Source organism: Alnus glutinosa, chromosome 2 (genome assembly GCF_958979055.1).
Source record: "Alnus glutinosa chromosome 2, dhAlnGlut1.1, whole genome shotgun sequence".
In the NCBI taxonomy this organism is placed as follows: domain Eukaryota; kingdom Viridiplantae; phylum Streptophyta; class Magnoliopsida; order Fagales; family Betulaceae; genus Alnus; species Alnus glutinosa.
Genome location: NC_084887.1, coordinates 33,536,732 through 33,550,621, shown reverse-complemented (window position 1 = coordinate 33,550,621; position 13,890 = coordinate 33,536,732). Strand labels below are relative to the sequence as shown.

At 36.2% G+C, this 13,890-nt stretch overlaps 2 protein-coding genes across 3 annotated transcripts; one reads left to right on the top strand and one right to left on the bottom strand.

Annotated features, from left to right (window-relative positions):
* Positions 1-6,467: 6,467 nt before the first annotated feature.
* LOC133861222 (expansin-A25-like) lies at positions 6,468-7,362 on the top strand. The gene is made up of 2 exons (XM_062296956.1): positions 6,468-6,555; positions 6,740-7,362. Exons 1-2 carry the CDS (start codon positions 6,468-6,470, stop codon positions 7,360-7,362), a joined length of 711 nt encoding a protein of 236 aa, XP_062152940.1.
* Positions 7,363-10,412: 3,050 nt separating this feature from the next.
* LOC133859619 (F-box protein At5g39250) lies at positions 10,413-13,625 on the bottom strand. 2 transcript variants are annotated; one of them, XM_062295085.1, is made up of 2 exons: positions 13,494-13,625; positions 10,413-11,552 (listed from the first exon to the last, which is right to left on the bottom strand). In XM_062295085.1, exon 2 carries the CDS (start codon positions 11,450-11,452, stop codon positions 10,703-10,705), a length of 750 nt encoding a protein of 249 aa, XP_062151069.1. In that variant the 5' UTR covers positions 11,453-11,552; positions 13,494-13,625; the 3' UTR covers positions 10,413-10,702. The 2 variants fall into 2 exon arrangements, with proteins under 2 accessions (XP_062151069.1, XP_062151068.1); XM_062295084.1 differs by having other exon boundaries at positions 13,370-13,613.
* Between the last annotated feature and the right edge of the window lie 265 nt (positions 13,626-13,890).

Below are 13,890 nucleotides of genomic sequence, written 5' to 3'. Positions count from 1 at the left end.
GAAGACTTTCGAGCTTACGTGATAGCTTGCTCGGGAAGGGTTACTGGATTTGGATTAAGATAATTCACAAATTATAAAATCCAATTATTAAATTTAGATTAAATAACTAAAATTTAATCACGTCAATATTTATTAATTAAACGTAATATTTATACGATAAATTTTAATTATTTTAATTTAAAATTTGTATATATGATTAAACACTTAAATTTTTAAAAAAATTGTACCATACTCCTCGAGAAGAACAAACACAAAAAATAAAAAATAAAAAACGTGTAAAACGTGTCACGTAAATTGAATACGTAGACTCAATAGTAGTTGTCCTGTGCCTTTTTAAACTTGTCGATATCATCAAGACCCCTGTGAAGTAACGGGAACAAAAAATTCACAGATAAGTATTAAACAAAAATTAAGCAAAACTTGAGGAAGATAAAAATAGATTAGTGAAAAGGATGGTTTGATAGTTTTCTCAATTTTCATGTAATAGTTAGATAAGGTAGGTTTAAACCACAACAAGATCGCTATACCCACAAGCAAAACTATCACTTCTGATCTCAAAAGAAAAATAAGCAAACAATCCTATTAAAAAAATAGGGGTAGGCTCCCAAACAGTAGACTAAAACCAAACTAAAACAATGTTTAAATATATACAAATGGTAGGAAATAGAACAAATAAATAACTCAATTCTTTCAAAGAGCCGCACAAGGCGGTTTCAAATGTGAAATGACAACATATCAGGACAAGCCAAATTGCATCCCCACTTGAGACCTGCAACAACCACCAAAAGATGGTAGGAACAGTAAACACGTTGTTAGGGTTCGAAAATAGGATTGTAGGAAAAAAAAAAGATACTAACACAATTTCAAATACAGTAGTTTCCCAAAACGGAAAACAATGATCCAAGTAACATAAAAGAAACAACAGTAAAAATAACAACACAGATCCAGTTGAGGGGAGGGACTGGGAGCCGCTAATGGCGGCGCGTGAAGACCATGCACCGCCCCTAGAAAGCCTCTCTCTAGCAAGGATCGTAAGGGACCACCAAGAGCTATCGAAAATCGAGGTAGGGGAAGGATGGAGGGACATGCGTGGTCACCACGCATTGGAAAATTAGACAAACTCCTTAACGCATGCATGCCACGCTTCGATGCGTGGACAGCAGAAGAGAACGCGGTGACTATCGGTGGAAGCGAAAGACGTCGGTGAACCCATTGAAGAGGTGGGTGTCATTCAAAAATTGATGGAATAGCGTATATCTAAATTCAAATATTTCGACCCAACAACTTAGCTAAAAATCACAGTATATATGGTGGAGGAAGGGAGTAAAAACCAATGATAACTGTGTTGAAGCGGAGGAAAGCAAGTAAAATACCTCGGAGGAGGTGGATAAAGCTAAAGCAAGCTCTAGCAAGATAAAGGCTTCAACAGAGGCGTTAGCAAAGTGAGAAAATGGGAGAAGATAAGGAGAAAAGGGAGAAGAAGATTATGCTTTCCTCCTCCCATGGTGTTTGAGCAGAATGAATTATCAGAGATCAACAGGAAATTTTAGAGAAAAGGTAGAGCTTATCTCTCTAGGACAATGTTAATTCTGTGGTCCTCTCATATTGTCTAGTATATAACATTTCTTAAAGAAAACTAGAAGGGTAAAAAATTAATTTTTAAGAATTTATTTCATAAAAATATATAACCTTTAGAGAATTTATAAAATTTTGGGATAGTATAGTTCCACCCTAGCTATAACAGTCTCTAGTTGATTTCATATACACACTTTTCTCACAAGCACTTGGGCTGTAATTAACCTGGGCCAACTCAACTATTATATAGGATCAATTAATTAGGTAGCTCCAAAAGAAAACAACGTTTAACTCTCTTTCTCACCTAACTCCTCCATCCAGAAGTTTCTTTACTAGTCTGTTGTTCGCGGGGAAGGGAGGCTCTTTGCCTCCCTTCCCCGGTGGTGGTGTCTCCTAGCCTTCAAGGGCTATGGAGTTTTTTGTTCCTCCATGATGTGTATCAGTGGAGGTAGTTTTTCTCCCAGCCATTAGGGCTGTGGAGCTTTGCTTCTCTGAGTCCTTACTGGGCTTTAGAGTTTTGTCTTGGTTTTGTTGGTTTTTCTTTTCCTTCTTTCCGTTTCTCTGACAGGAGGTTCATCTTGAGGAGTCCGGTGGGGAATATTGTTATTGTTGTGCCGCCGGTGGAGCGTTTCCAGACTTTGTTTGTTAAGCTATTTTTGATGTTAGATCTACGCTTATCTATCAGCTTTTGAGAGACACGCGCCATTCAGATGGGTCCACCGGCGTTTTCTGGTTCCACCGTCCTTTGCTGCGGCCGTGTGGGTTACCGGTGACCAGCGCGTAGCTGTCACGCGTCAAGGAAGTCTTCTCATTGAGTTGTGCGTGATGGTCACGCTCTGCTTCTTTTTGCAGAGCAACGGTGGTGTCGGGACTCAGGGAGGCCGATCTGTTGTTTGGTAGCTCCGAGGGAGGCGTGTGTTGTACACGCGCCGGTTTTCGCCGATGGCAGTGTCCCTTCCGACGACTTGAGTTGATTTTTTGTTAGATTTGTTTGTGTATTCCTTAGTTTCTAGGTACAGTTTGCTTATATATGGCTCAAATTTTATTGAAATTTTATTTGTAAATGAGGCTTAATTGTAATTTTAGTAAAGTTTGAGATTCTGCATAGGAAGCTATTTTTTAAGTCAGATTATTCTGGCTTAAGAGTATGGGGGGTATATCCCTCATTTCTCAAGATGTAAGCCTTTTGGCTTTTAGTATTTATAATAGCACATGCTATTAGTTAAAAAAAAAAAATTAGGTAGCTCCAGAAAAGAAACACGTTTGAGGATAAGTCACCCTTTGACCTGTAGTCATTGCTTACTATAAGCTCTAAATTTAGGAGCGGAGCCAACTTTTAGACTTTTGGGGGACAAAATTAAAAAAATAAATAAAATAAAATTGAGAGGGCCAAATATTTTTTATTTTTTATTTTAAAGAAAATTATGGGTAAAATTTATTTATTTATTTTTTTGAGATTGTTTTTCTTTATTTTTTTGGGGAAAACCTTTTGATGTGGGAAGTCGGGAAGCTAAAGGTAGGTTCGCCCGGGCTCTACCGACTACGAGTGTGTTTTGCAAAAAGTTTTAAGAGGAAAAATAATTAAGAAATTGATTGATGTGATATAAAATATAAATGAATTTTAAATTTTTGTTTAGAAAAAAGTAAAGAATATTGTTTGTTAATAAAAAAAAATATGAAATTGACTTTTTAAGGAGAAATGATAAGAAATAGTTACCAAAAAGGCCAAACACCCCTTTGAATTCGTTTAATACAAAAGCTTGAAGACACCATCTTGTCCAACCATAGAAGTGGAGGTAGAAATTAAGCTAAGACAATATAAGGGTGCATTTGGGATTGTGATTTCACAAATAAAAAACGTGATTTTAAACTAAATTGCATAAAATGAATCGTTTGTGAATCACATTTTAAAAAAATTGCAATTTAAAAATGCAGAAATATGTTTTTTTTTAGATTGCAAGTGAATGTTTTTTGAAAACGCATAATTTTAAAGGCTAACATGTAAATTTGTCTAACAATTAACTACATTTTTAAAAATAATTTTTTTTTACATTGCAAACACAAACGACCATAAAGCATATAGAGGTATGAGAGATCACGTTGTTTCTCTTTTTTTTTTTTGGGGGGGGGGGGGGGGGATAAAAGATAGATCATGGCATGGAAATGGTTGTATGAAAACTACTATAAAAGGCGAGTCTCGATAAGGTAAAATAAGCTTTTGGCTTCAGCTCAAAACTCTTATCTAAGCATTTTTCAATTCTCCATCTTAAATACTTACCGACTTAAGTATCAAAATTATCCTCCGCCTATGCTCCGGCATACTCCATTGCTCACAATTTTTATTTTTATTTTTTATTTTTAATCTTTTACAAGTGTAAATACTGTTACAACAATTTTCATCAGCCATCACCAAATGCATGTTTTGCTTTGTTTATGGAGGTGATTCTAGATAGGAATTTGTTATTTGCACAACAAATGCACTGAGCTTTTCCCTTCTAGATAATTGCAAATTTGAAAGTAAAGGGCAAAAAAAGGAGGGAAAACTAGAAAGTAGGTGTACCCTCTCGCAACTGATAATTTTTTTAAACTAGTTAAAAAGCATACGATATTGACGTACTCTCGATTAAGTGTGGAATGGGATGGATTAAATTGTCATGAGGCTGCTGTACCAAGTCATAGCTAGACATCAAACAAGGAAAATAATCACCTGCTCTCAATAATTAATATCATAAAGTTCACATAGGGTTGACTCTTTACACATTTCTTATACCCTCACACTACATGGCCCTACCTCATGTAAGAGGGTGAGTGTATAAGAAATTTGTAAAGAGTATTTTTTTTTTAATAAAAAAAAATCTTTTCCCTATAATGATGGCATCCTAGCGTTTGCAAGCCATGAGGGAGGAACATTTTTATTTTTTGTTGAAACAAATCCGGTGTGGAAAGGACCAAATTCCGAACGTGAGCTCGGACTTCAAATCTATTGATGAGATGATGAAAGCGGTAACAATCATGTGTGGTAGCCACGAAAGGTTGGATGTAAGCTCAACCAATGCAATAGTCAAGCGTGATGTGTAGCAGAATTTCACTGTTAGCCGATTTGGTGATGGCAATTGGATGGTGACAAATGACGATCAACAATGGTGACCAAAGATAGTAGTTGTCTGCGACGATGGTTAGAGATGGGCCGAAAATTGGGCCAACAACAACAATAGGCCAGTAATGAGGTCATAATTGGTCAAAATAGAGTCAACTATAAGCTAAAAAATAGGGTCATCCTGGACTGATAAATGGGCTAATAATGAGCTAAAAATAGGTATAAGCCAACAAACAAGGCCACCAATAGGCCGAATGTCTGACAAAAAAAAACAAAAAACAATAGGCCGAATGACTGGGCCAACAAAGAGCAAACAAATGGGCCAGCAAACATGGCCAAAAGATTGGCCACATGGGCCAAATATAGACCACTTCAGACTCTCTTTTTTCTTTTCTTTTTTCCAACTTATTTGTTTCTCGATTTCTCTCTTTTTTTCTTTCGAGGGAAATTTTTTTTTGAGATAAACGACATGTCGTTTAGGGTTCAAATTTGTTGAAACACCTAAACAACTTGTCATTTACAACAAAGAATGATGAAATTTGCCTGCGTGTGGTGAGCGTGGCATGACTGGGAGAAACTTCTGGTAGCGCTTGTGGGCGCGTGAGACTTCCAATTTAGTTGATTTTGGTGGCCAGGACTGTGTAGATTGACCGATGAACTTTTGATTGAAATAGTCAAAAGCTTGATATGATTTTCAAAAGACATGGATTTGAAGTAAAAGATTATTGAACAACTTAATTTAGGAGTCCCGGGAGGGAGGCATCAACGGGAAAAAGAAAAAGAAAAAAAAAAACAGGAGTCCATAGGACCATTAGGGATTGAAGACCGGCGTTATCCGTCGACTTTAATACTATGAAGATCGAAATTTATAACAAAATAGAAAATTAATGAAATAGTGGAGGAAATTGAGAACATGGAGATAAGAATTTTCGAGTAGTTTGGTGTTAAACATGCATTTAATCCCACACTTAATTCCTTGTTGATATTTACATTTCAAATTACTCATATTTATAAAAAAAAATTAATTAAGAAAGTTAAAAATAAAGATAAGTACGATAATCAAATCAAATCATCAAACATGATTACAATTAATTTTACGAAGTAATTATTCTATAAGAAATATAAACCTAATATTCTTCTTCTTTTTTTTTCTTTTTTTTTTTTATTGTTTTGTTTGAGCGACCATAAATTAACCTAATATATACTTATATTGATATCGTATTCTTTCTTTTTTATTTTATTTTGTGGAAATACTTGTGTTGCAAAGGGGAAAGTTTTTATTAATTGATATTCCATATTTATCGAAACCGGTGAAACGTTGACATTCGAAGTTGGATCCTATTGAATCTCAAAACTATGATCCACAATTAACTGATCACAAACAAGAAGACCAAGTCAGCTAGAGACAACAAGGGTTAACCACTGCAACTGCCAACAGTGCAACAGTTTTGAATAACTTGTAACAAAGCTGGATCATACATGCATCAAGTACTGTGGCTTGTGACATCCCATCTGATTATTCAATCCGGACCTCATCAATGTGGAAAGATTTGTTCCCTTTTTAAGTTCCACGATTGTCGAAGCTGCGCGCGTCTGCAATAAGAATAAATGTCCGATTTCTTACCTTATTTGTTTCCTCTCGTGCGCCTATAACTACCATCTTCTTGACATTGCTTAGAAATGCAGCACAGCAGTACTATCTCTCTCGTCCTAGCTAATAGTCATGGCCAGGTCTCAAAACTTGTTCACGTGTGTCATATTCATGGCTCTTTTTGTTAAAGCCATGAGCAGAAGAATGATCACCATTGATGGGCAAATAGATAATAGTTGGTATAGTGCGCATGCAACGTTCTACGGTGACATGTCCGGTGGAGAAACCATGAGTAAGTACAATATTTATACTTGTCATGCCTAGGTTTCGAGAAAACCCACTATTCATTATAATATTTAGGAGATTTGATTCATGGTTATATGTATATATATATATATATATATATATATATATAAGTTTCCAATATATAAGATTAATTAATTTGTTACGTACATGCAAATTTGTGTGGCATGCAGAGGGTGCTTGTGGATATGGGGATCTTAACAAGCAAGGGTATGGCCTCCAGACAGCGGCACTAAGCACTGCACTATTCAACAATGGAAGCAGCTGCGGCGCTTGCTTTGAGATCATGTGCGTGGATGATCCACAATGGTGTGTACAAAACGCAGGCACGATCAAAGTCACGGCCACCAATTTCTGTCCTCCTAACTACAAGAAGCCTGCCGGGAATTGGTGCAATCCCCCGCTCAAGCACTTCGACCTGTCGATGCCCATGTTCACAAAACTTGCACCAATGAGAGCTGGGATTATTCCAGTCAAGTTTCGCCGAATCCCATGCAACAAGAGAGGAGGGGTTAAGTTCGAGATCAAGGGGAATCGTTTTTGGTTGCTCGTGTTGTTGTACAACGTTGGGGGTGCCGGCGACGTTGCTAATGTCAAGATCAAGGGCTCTGGAGCTAATCAGTGGATTCAAATGACACGCAGCTGGGGCCAAAATTGGCAGACTGGGGCGGTGTTGGGAGGGCAAAGGTTGTCTTTCCAAGTGACTACCAGTGATGGGAAAACGTTGCAGTTTGATGATGTTGCCCCTGCTAATTGGCAATTTGGTCAAAACTTTGAGGCCAAGGCTAACTTTTAGAAAATCCAACAGCAATATCAATTCCTTTTTGTTTCTGCATGCCTTGAAAAGATCGAAGCACGTCGCTAGTACGTAGTTTGTTTCTAATTTATGAATAGGGTAAATTTTACAGTGAGAGTTTGAATTAGTTTATATTTGGATGATTAAGGGCGTCTCTATCTAGGCAAATAAAGGCAACAAACCACATTTTGATTGTACGTGTCAGTTACGTTTATTGAGAATAAATTTGATCCGATGAATATTGCATGAATATGAGATGAGTGAAGGGATATGTGTTTATTAGCACACGAGAAAGCATATATTTTTTTAATAGCATTAATAAGAAGCATTTGCTTTAAGAACACATGTTATTTTATTATATTGGTTTATAGCTAATTTTTATGGTAAAAAAAAAAAAGAAAAAATTGTCAATAAAGTCAAGATAACTCCTTATTTACAAAAAATGCCACATCGATCATGTTCATCCTGTTTTACTATATTTGGAACGTAATATGGTTCTGAAACATGAATTGCATATGGACAATTGTAATAAGATCTCAATTATGAACAATTTATTTTTTATTTTTTTAAATATTTCAGCCAATCACTCTCTCCTAAAACCGATTCCTTGTATCTTTTGGAGGGTGTTAGGTACTTGTGCACAACAATCCATATCGTTAAGAGAAAAGTTTCATGCACAACAATTTTGCACAACTTGTGCACAACACAAAACATATGGGGTGGGATCCACTACATGAATCCCACCCCATGTGGTGCACAATTATTGTGCACCAATCATCTCTATATGGTTAATGATATTTCAGCATTTTTTTTAATTATTAATCATATGGATTATTGTACACAAATTATGCTACGTTTTGTATTTTAACCAATTAAAAAGTAATATTTTTTATTTTATGCACTAATTTTTCAATACAAACTCAAATAGATTTTCTATTATGTTGTTCTGTCTCGCTCAATCTTGCAGTGTAGCCCAAACTGTAGAATCTTCTCTACTCCTACAAAGATCATAAACCCCAACTCGATAGCCCCAAATCGATAACAAACTGTAAAATCTTCTCTGCTCCTACAAACCCCATCACATGTTCACACTTCTTTGTCTATGCGAGAGTAGGAGGAGATCCTCATCTTATGAACAGTGAAGAGCCCAAATCTTCTCTGCTGTGTGATCACATGTTCGACGCATATCCCCCGGCCAAGAACCCCCAAAACAGCCAAAGTCCCAACCGTGAAAGTACAAAAGCACCTCCTCGAAAACCCCATTTCTCTCCTCTTTACTTGTGCTTTGCTTTTATGGTAGTGGGTACCCTCCAATGTCGACGCTGGAGGACAGATCATCGCCGGTGAAGACTTCGGTGATCTCGAGAACGTACACCTCCTAGCTTCTTATGAGGACGACGATAGCTTCAATAGAAATTGTTACCCATCTCTAGAAATCAGACAGGGAGGTGCAAAGAGATTGGGTTGAGCAAGAAAACAAAGAGAGAGGAAAGAGAAATAATAAACAAAGCTAACATTTTGTGAAGTGATAATCCAGCTTTGACTTTTCACTATAGCAAATTGATGGTTTAAATAAGCAAATGAATAATTTGTTGGAGAAATTTTTTGGCTCGATCATCTCATCTAAAATTAGACAATATAACAATATAACAGTTTTAGAGAAGTCGTTGGAGATGCTCAAAAAAGGAGAACGTATTAACCGTTAAGGTAGTTTATTTGTTTAGAGGCTTTAATAAAATGTTCCACAATTAATGTTTTTGCTAGCAGCCTAATGTAGAATTTATCAACAGGATCTCTTTTATATCTCAAACATTACCATCATAAATTCATAATTGAATGAAATTCACGTTAAGCGTATCGAGTATAAACAGCACCGCGATGGATGGCTAGTGAACCAGCATGGGCAAGATTTTAAAATTGTGGTAGTTTACATGTTTTCCTCCAAATTCAAAAGATATTTGAAATTTGTAAAGAGCTTTAGATTGAGTTTCATCCTTGATTCAGTTTGAGAAATTGCGTAATGCAGGAGGATAGAGTTACCTTGTGTTGTTCAACTTACCTGGATAAAACCTATAGACTTGAATGCTTTGTTGAGTTTTGAACTACATTATACAAATAACCTAGGGGCGGGTATTGGTTTGGTTCGGTTATATGGTTTTCAATTCAGTTAACCGACACATTCGGTTAAGTCGGTTAAAAGGCAATCGGTTAAGTTGGTTAATGAAACAACGTCATTTTAATTCAAAAGAAAGAAAGAAGAAAAGCAAACAAAAAGGTAAAACAAAACGACGTAGTATCAATTCGGTTAACCACCCAAAAAAAAAAAAAAAAAAAAAAAACCTATACCGACTACCGAACCGAAATAAGTCGGTAGGCGGTAGTCAGATATTTTGCCCACCCCTAAAATAACCTGCAACTACCTCATGGCTCCGCTGAGTTTGCAATTGATCAAGAATAATTATCTATGCATATCTGTCACCCCAAGGCATTGGAGAATGGAGACTAGAAACAGAATGACATAAGCTGTGACTAGGCATGACATGCTGATATAAATTAAATGTGAAAAACTGACTGTAGCTAGCTAGCACATTGGAATGATTGGATATGCATAACTGCCGGTTTCATTGGAACCAGAACGCATCCATCTAATCTTCTCAATGACATTCAATGTCAAGCATGATATTATGCAGTACTATAAGAAGAGAAAATATATATCTTAAAGCACATTGAATCTAGCACTAGTTGAGGCAGGAAAAATAGAATCACATGCCATTTAAATCCTCTTCGAGGCGAAGTTACCCGTCCATAACTTGTTGAATTATATACCTATAAGGAATCATTACCAGCTTAATCATGAACAAATAGGTAAGTTTGGTCCCTCAAAATAGGAACCATTCACCTCATAAGACTTGAGTGTCGACAGAACAGGAAACAAAATTTCAAGAAATTATGCCATAATAATGACTGTCCCTGTTTCTTTAGAAGGGGGGAGAGAAGAAAAGTGGTAAATTGAAATTGCTCTTTGAAAAGGAATAAGGATAGAATGAACAAAAACTCAAAACCGATAGTTGAATTCAGCAAAGATATTATTACAAAGTTCAACACTTGTTCATTAGACAGATCGAATACAATTGACCCCACTTGGGTAAATGATTAATATGACCACAGAATGTGCAAGATTTGAATACAAAGATTGTTCATATTTATTAATGCAGTGAATAGTAATAAAATATGTACAGACTGTGAACATGCAAGAAAACAAAAGACATAGTACCTCTCAGGCCAAGTCTTTTCCCATCCAATTCAATGTCGTTCTTCTTGTCCTGCAGAGTCCAACCCTTCACTGCCAATCAAGCATGTCTAATAACCATAGAACCTCTTCCTTGGAATTTGCAGTATCACAGAAATCCATTTCAATCCCGAAAACATCAATAACATCTTCATTTCCATCTTCAATGAAAAGCAAAGAGAACCAAGCCCGGGCACCTGAAATGAAGGGGTGGACAGGAGAGAAGTCTAAATAGTCAAATGCCATGGCCCTATATGCTGTCTGATCTATATACTCAAACATGGTTTTATTAATGATGCAAGCAACAGTATTGGAATCCTTGCGCGCCACAAGCACCGAAACACTAACAGTCTGGCTCAGAGGAACAGTGAATCTTGGCTTAACAGGTAGTCTCATCCTGAACTCAGGGCCCTCCAGGTGAAATCTAAGCACATCACAGATTCCTGGTGGTGGGATCTTGAAACCATTTTGTAAGACCTGGCCTGGGACTACTTCTGAAAAGATTAATCTATCCTCAGTCCAAATGTCAATAAAAAAATCCAAATCATCAAAGGACAGCTTTGGGGGGGGAAGGGTTCGACAATGCTGGCGTTTATAAAAGGTTTGATAAAGCTTGTAGTAGGTTACAGTTGGAGGGCTACGCTGCTTGCAGATCGAAGGCCATCTCTTGGCACATATGCATTTCCAAAAGTAATCATCTCGGGCAATGTCTCTCCACTGCTTACATACTGCCATACAAGAAGCAAGGTCTACACCCTCCAATAAAGGAAAAACAGCTTTCAAAACTTCTTCGTATGTCATTTTCAGTTATCAAACAGCAAATGAAAGCAGAATAAAAATCTGCCACAGCAACCATTTATGGCATTTGAGGGCCTAAAAGCAGTAGATTACGATACCTTCCCTGTGACAGAAACAAAATGACACTCAAATATAAGAAGCAATCATATAGATACAAATATGGTCTCAAGAACTATCACAATTGAAAAAAATAAAATAAATAATAATAATTACAACAATAAAAATCAGAGAAAAATGGAGCATGCAATAAATTCAAAGAAACATTGCTGTGACAATAGACAGTTGGTACAATAGTACAAAATTAAGGATTCAACCTCCTCCAAGATCAAGACTGTTCGATTGTAAGGATAAAAGAGAAAATAGTTACTTTTCAAAGCATTTAAGCTTTACATCAGAATTTCATCCCAAACTGTTACTGGCTCATTAAATAAACACATTGAAAAAACAAATGATTCTACTCTCAGTACAACTTCTGCAAATACCCTTAAATCCCCACTTCTGCAGCCTATTTCCAGTAGTTAGCCTATTCTTCACTGCAAGCCACAATATGAATGCATGTCAAGAGATTGCCAGAGGGAACCAGATTAATCTCCACCACTTCACTTCTGGATGTTTAGTTCTAATGGCATTCCAAGTTTCTGAGCTAGAATAAGTTCAAGATTTAGGTTATGACTGGTACGCAGAGTGACTATTCTATTAGAAAAATGAATAGTTTTTTATTTTATTTTATTGAAAATGGAAGAATTTGGAATGAAATAGCCTTGGAATAGCCATTCTCATGGCCAATTAGGGAATGACTATTCCACCAATCTAACCAAAGAAAAATGTTTTCTCCAACACTCACTGCAAATTTAATAAAAGGCCTGGCTGCATCTCGAAGTTTCAATATTTTCCTCCATCCCCAAGAACAATTGTGGAATTTTAGCACACCAGAAACTTCTTCCCTTTAGTAGGTTCTGCTTAACCCAATCCACTCCTAACGATCCAGCTTTAGCAAAGAGATTCCACGTGTCTCATGATGGCTGCCTTGTTCCATTCCTCAACCCTCTTAAGGCCTAAAGCTCCCTCCTTTTTAGGTACACAAACCACATCTCAAGCAACTTTTTCTCTAGCAGGCTAGCAGCTGATGAATCATTTCCAGACCACAAAAATCTATAAAATTTCTGTTTGATTGATCTAATAACCTTTTTAAGAAGAATAAAGATACTAGAAAAATATAAATTTTTGGAGAGCCAAGAGTTAATTCTAGCGGTGAATTTTTCTATTAACGGATTACAATCATGAGCTGCAAGTTCCCAAATATCTGACTGGCAATTTAATTCCTTGAATTGCAAGCATTCATTTAGCACATTCTTTGTTTCAAAACATAAAATACCATGTTTTGTTGAAATATCATAAATGGAAGAACTTTAGACACTTGCAGTTATAATTAACACTCCAAAAACGTACTCCTACTTCAATCCATTGAACCCATAAGAAGTAAGAATACTTATAAAAAAAGAACCCATGCAAAATAAGAACAGAACACAAACCACTAAACATTAGTAACATATAACTAGATTAGTGAAATAAAAATAATTGATTTTCACTATTTCAACCATCGCTGATTTTCACTATTTCAACCAACGCAGAGAAATTCCTTACAGTTCAAATAAAGATTAACACCGTTGACCATTACTTTATTTCTTTCTTTCTTCAAAATTTCGTAATTGGAATATTGAAATCGACTAATCCAAGTATTAGTCTGAAATAAATCAAATCTCATAAATATGTCACAGATTAAGCATCGAAAAAAAAAAAGAAAAAAAAGGAAGCAGCTGAAAATCCCAAATTTTACCAAATCCAAAAGTCCAAAAATGAAAATTCGATTCAATGAAATCTAACTCAACCAAGAGAAAGAGAGAGAGAGAGAGATCAAACCTTAGATCGTGATGAAGAAGATGGCCCAAAAAAAAATCGAGAATTTAGCTAAATATTGTGAAAGTTTCAACGAAAGCGAAACGAGAAAGAAGTGAAATTTGGATCGTCAAGTAGATTTGTGTACCTTGCTTCTCGGTGGAATTGGTAAAAACCCTAGAGTTAGTTGGAGATGCAAAAGGGGAGAGAGAGAGAGAGAGAGAGAGAGAGAGGCTTTCGCAGTCTAAAAATAAGAGAAGAGTAGAGTCAAGCCGACTCAATCGTAGGCTTGAAAAATATAAAAAAGAGTTATAAATAAACCCTTATCTTAAGCCAATGATTAGGAATTTAATTAATTATTCGTGGCTGTGGCTTTCTGAGAGTCACAGACTCTCACATCACGATTCTCTACAATTGAGAGAAATTGAAGATGAGTGATTTTTTATATCTAAAAATATTTTTAAAATTTCACATGAAGTTATAAAAATATCTTTAGGCGTAAAGAACTGTCCGCCTCTCACAGTCACAGCTTCGTGCTCTTCAAT

What these genes read in the sequence shown, in the direction of transcription:
- LOC133859619 (XM_062295085.1), bottom strand. Translation starts at nt 11,452, where the DNA reads ATGACATACGAAGAAGTTTTGAAAGCTGTTTTTCCTTTATTGGAGGGT.
- LOC133861222 (XM_062296956.1), top strand. Translation starts at nt 6,468, where the DNA reads ATGATCACCATTGATGGGCAAATAGATAATAGTTGGTATAGTGCGCAT. An exon ending in GTCCGGTGGAGAAACCATGA is followed by an intron (nt 6,556 to 6,739) that starts GTAAGTACAATA and finishes TGTGGCATGCAG; the next exon opens with AGGGTGCTTGTGGATATGGG.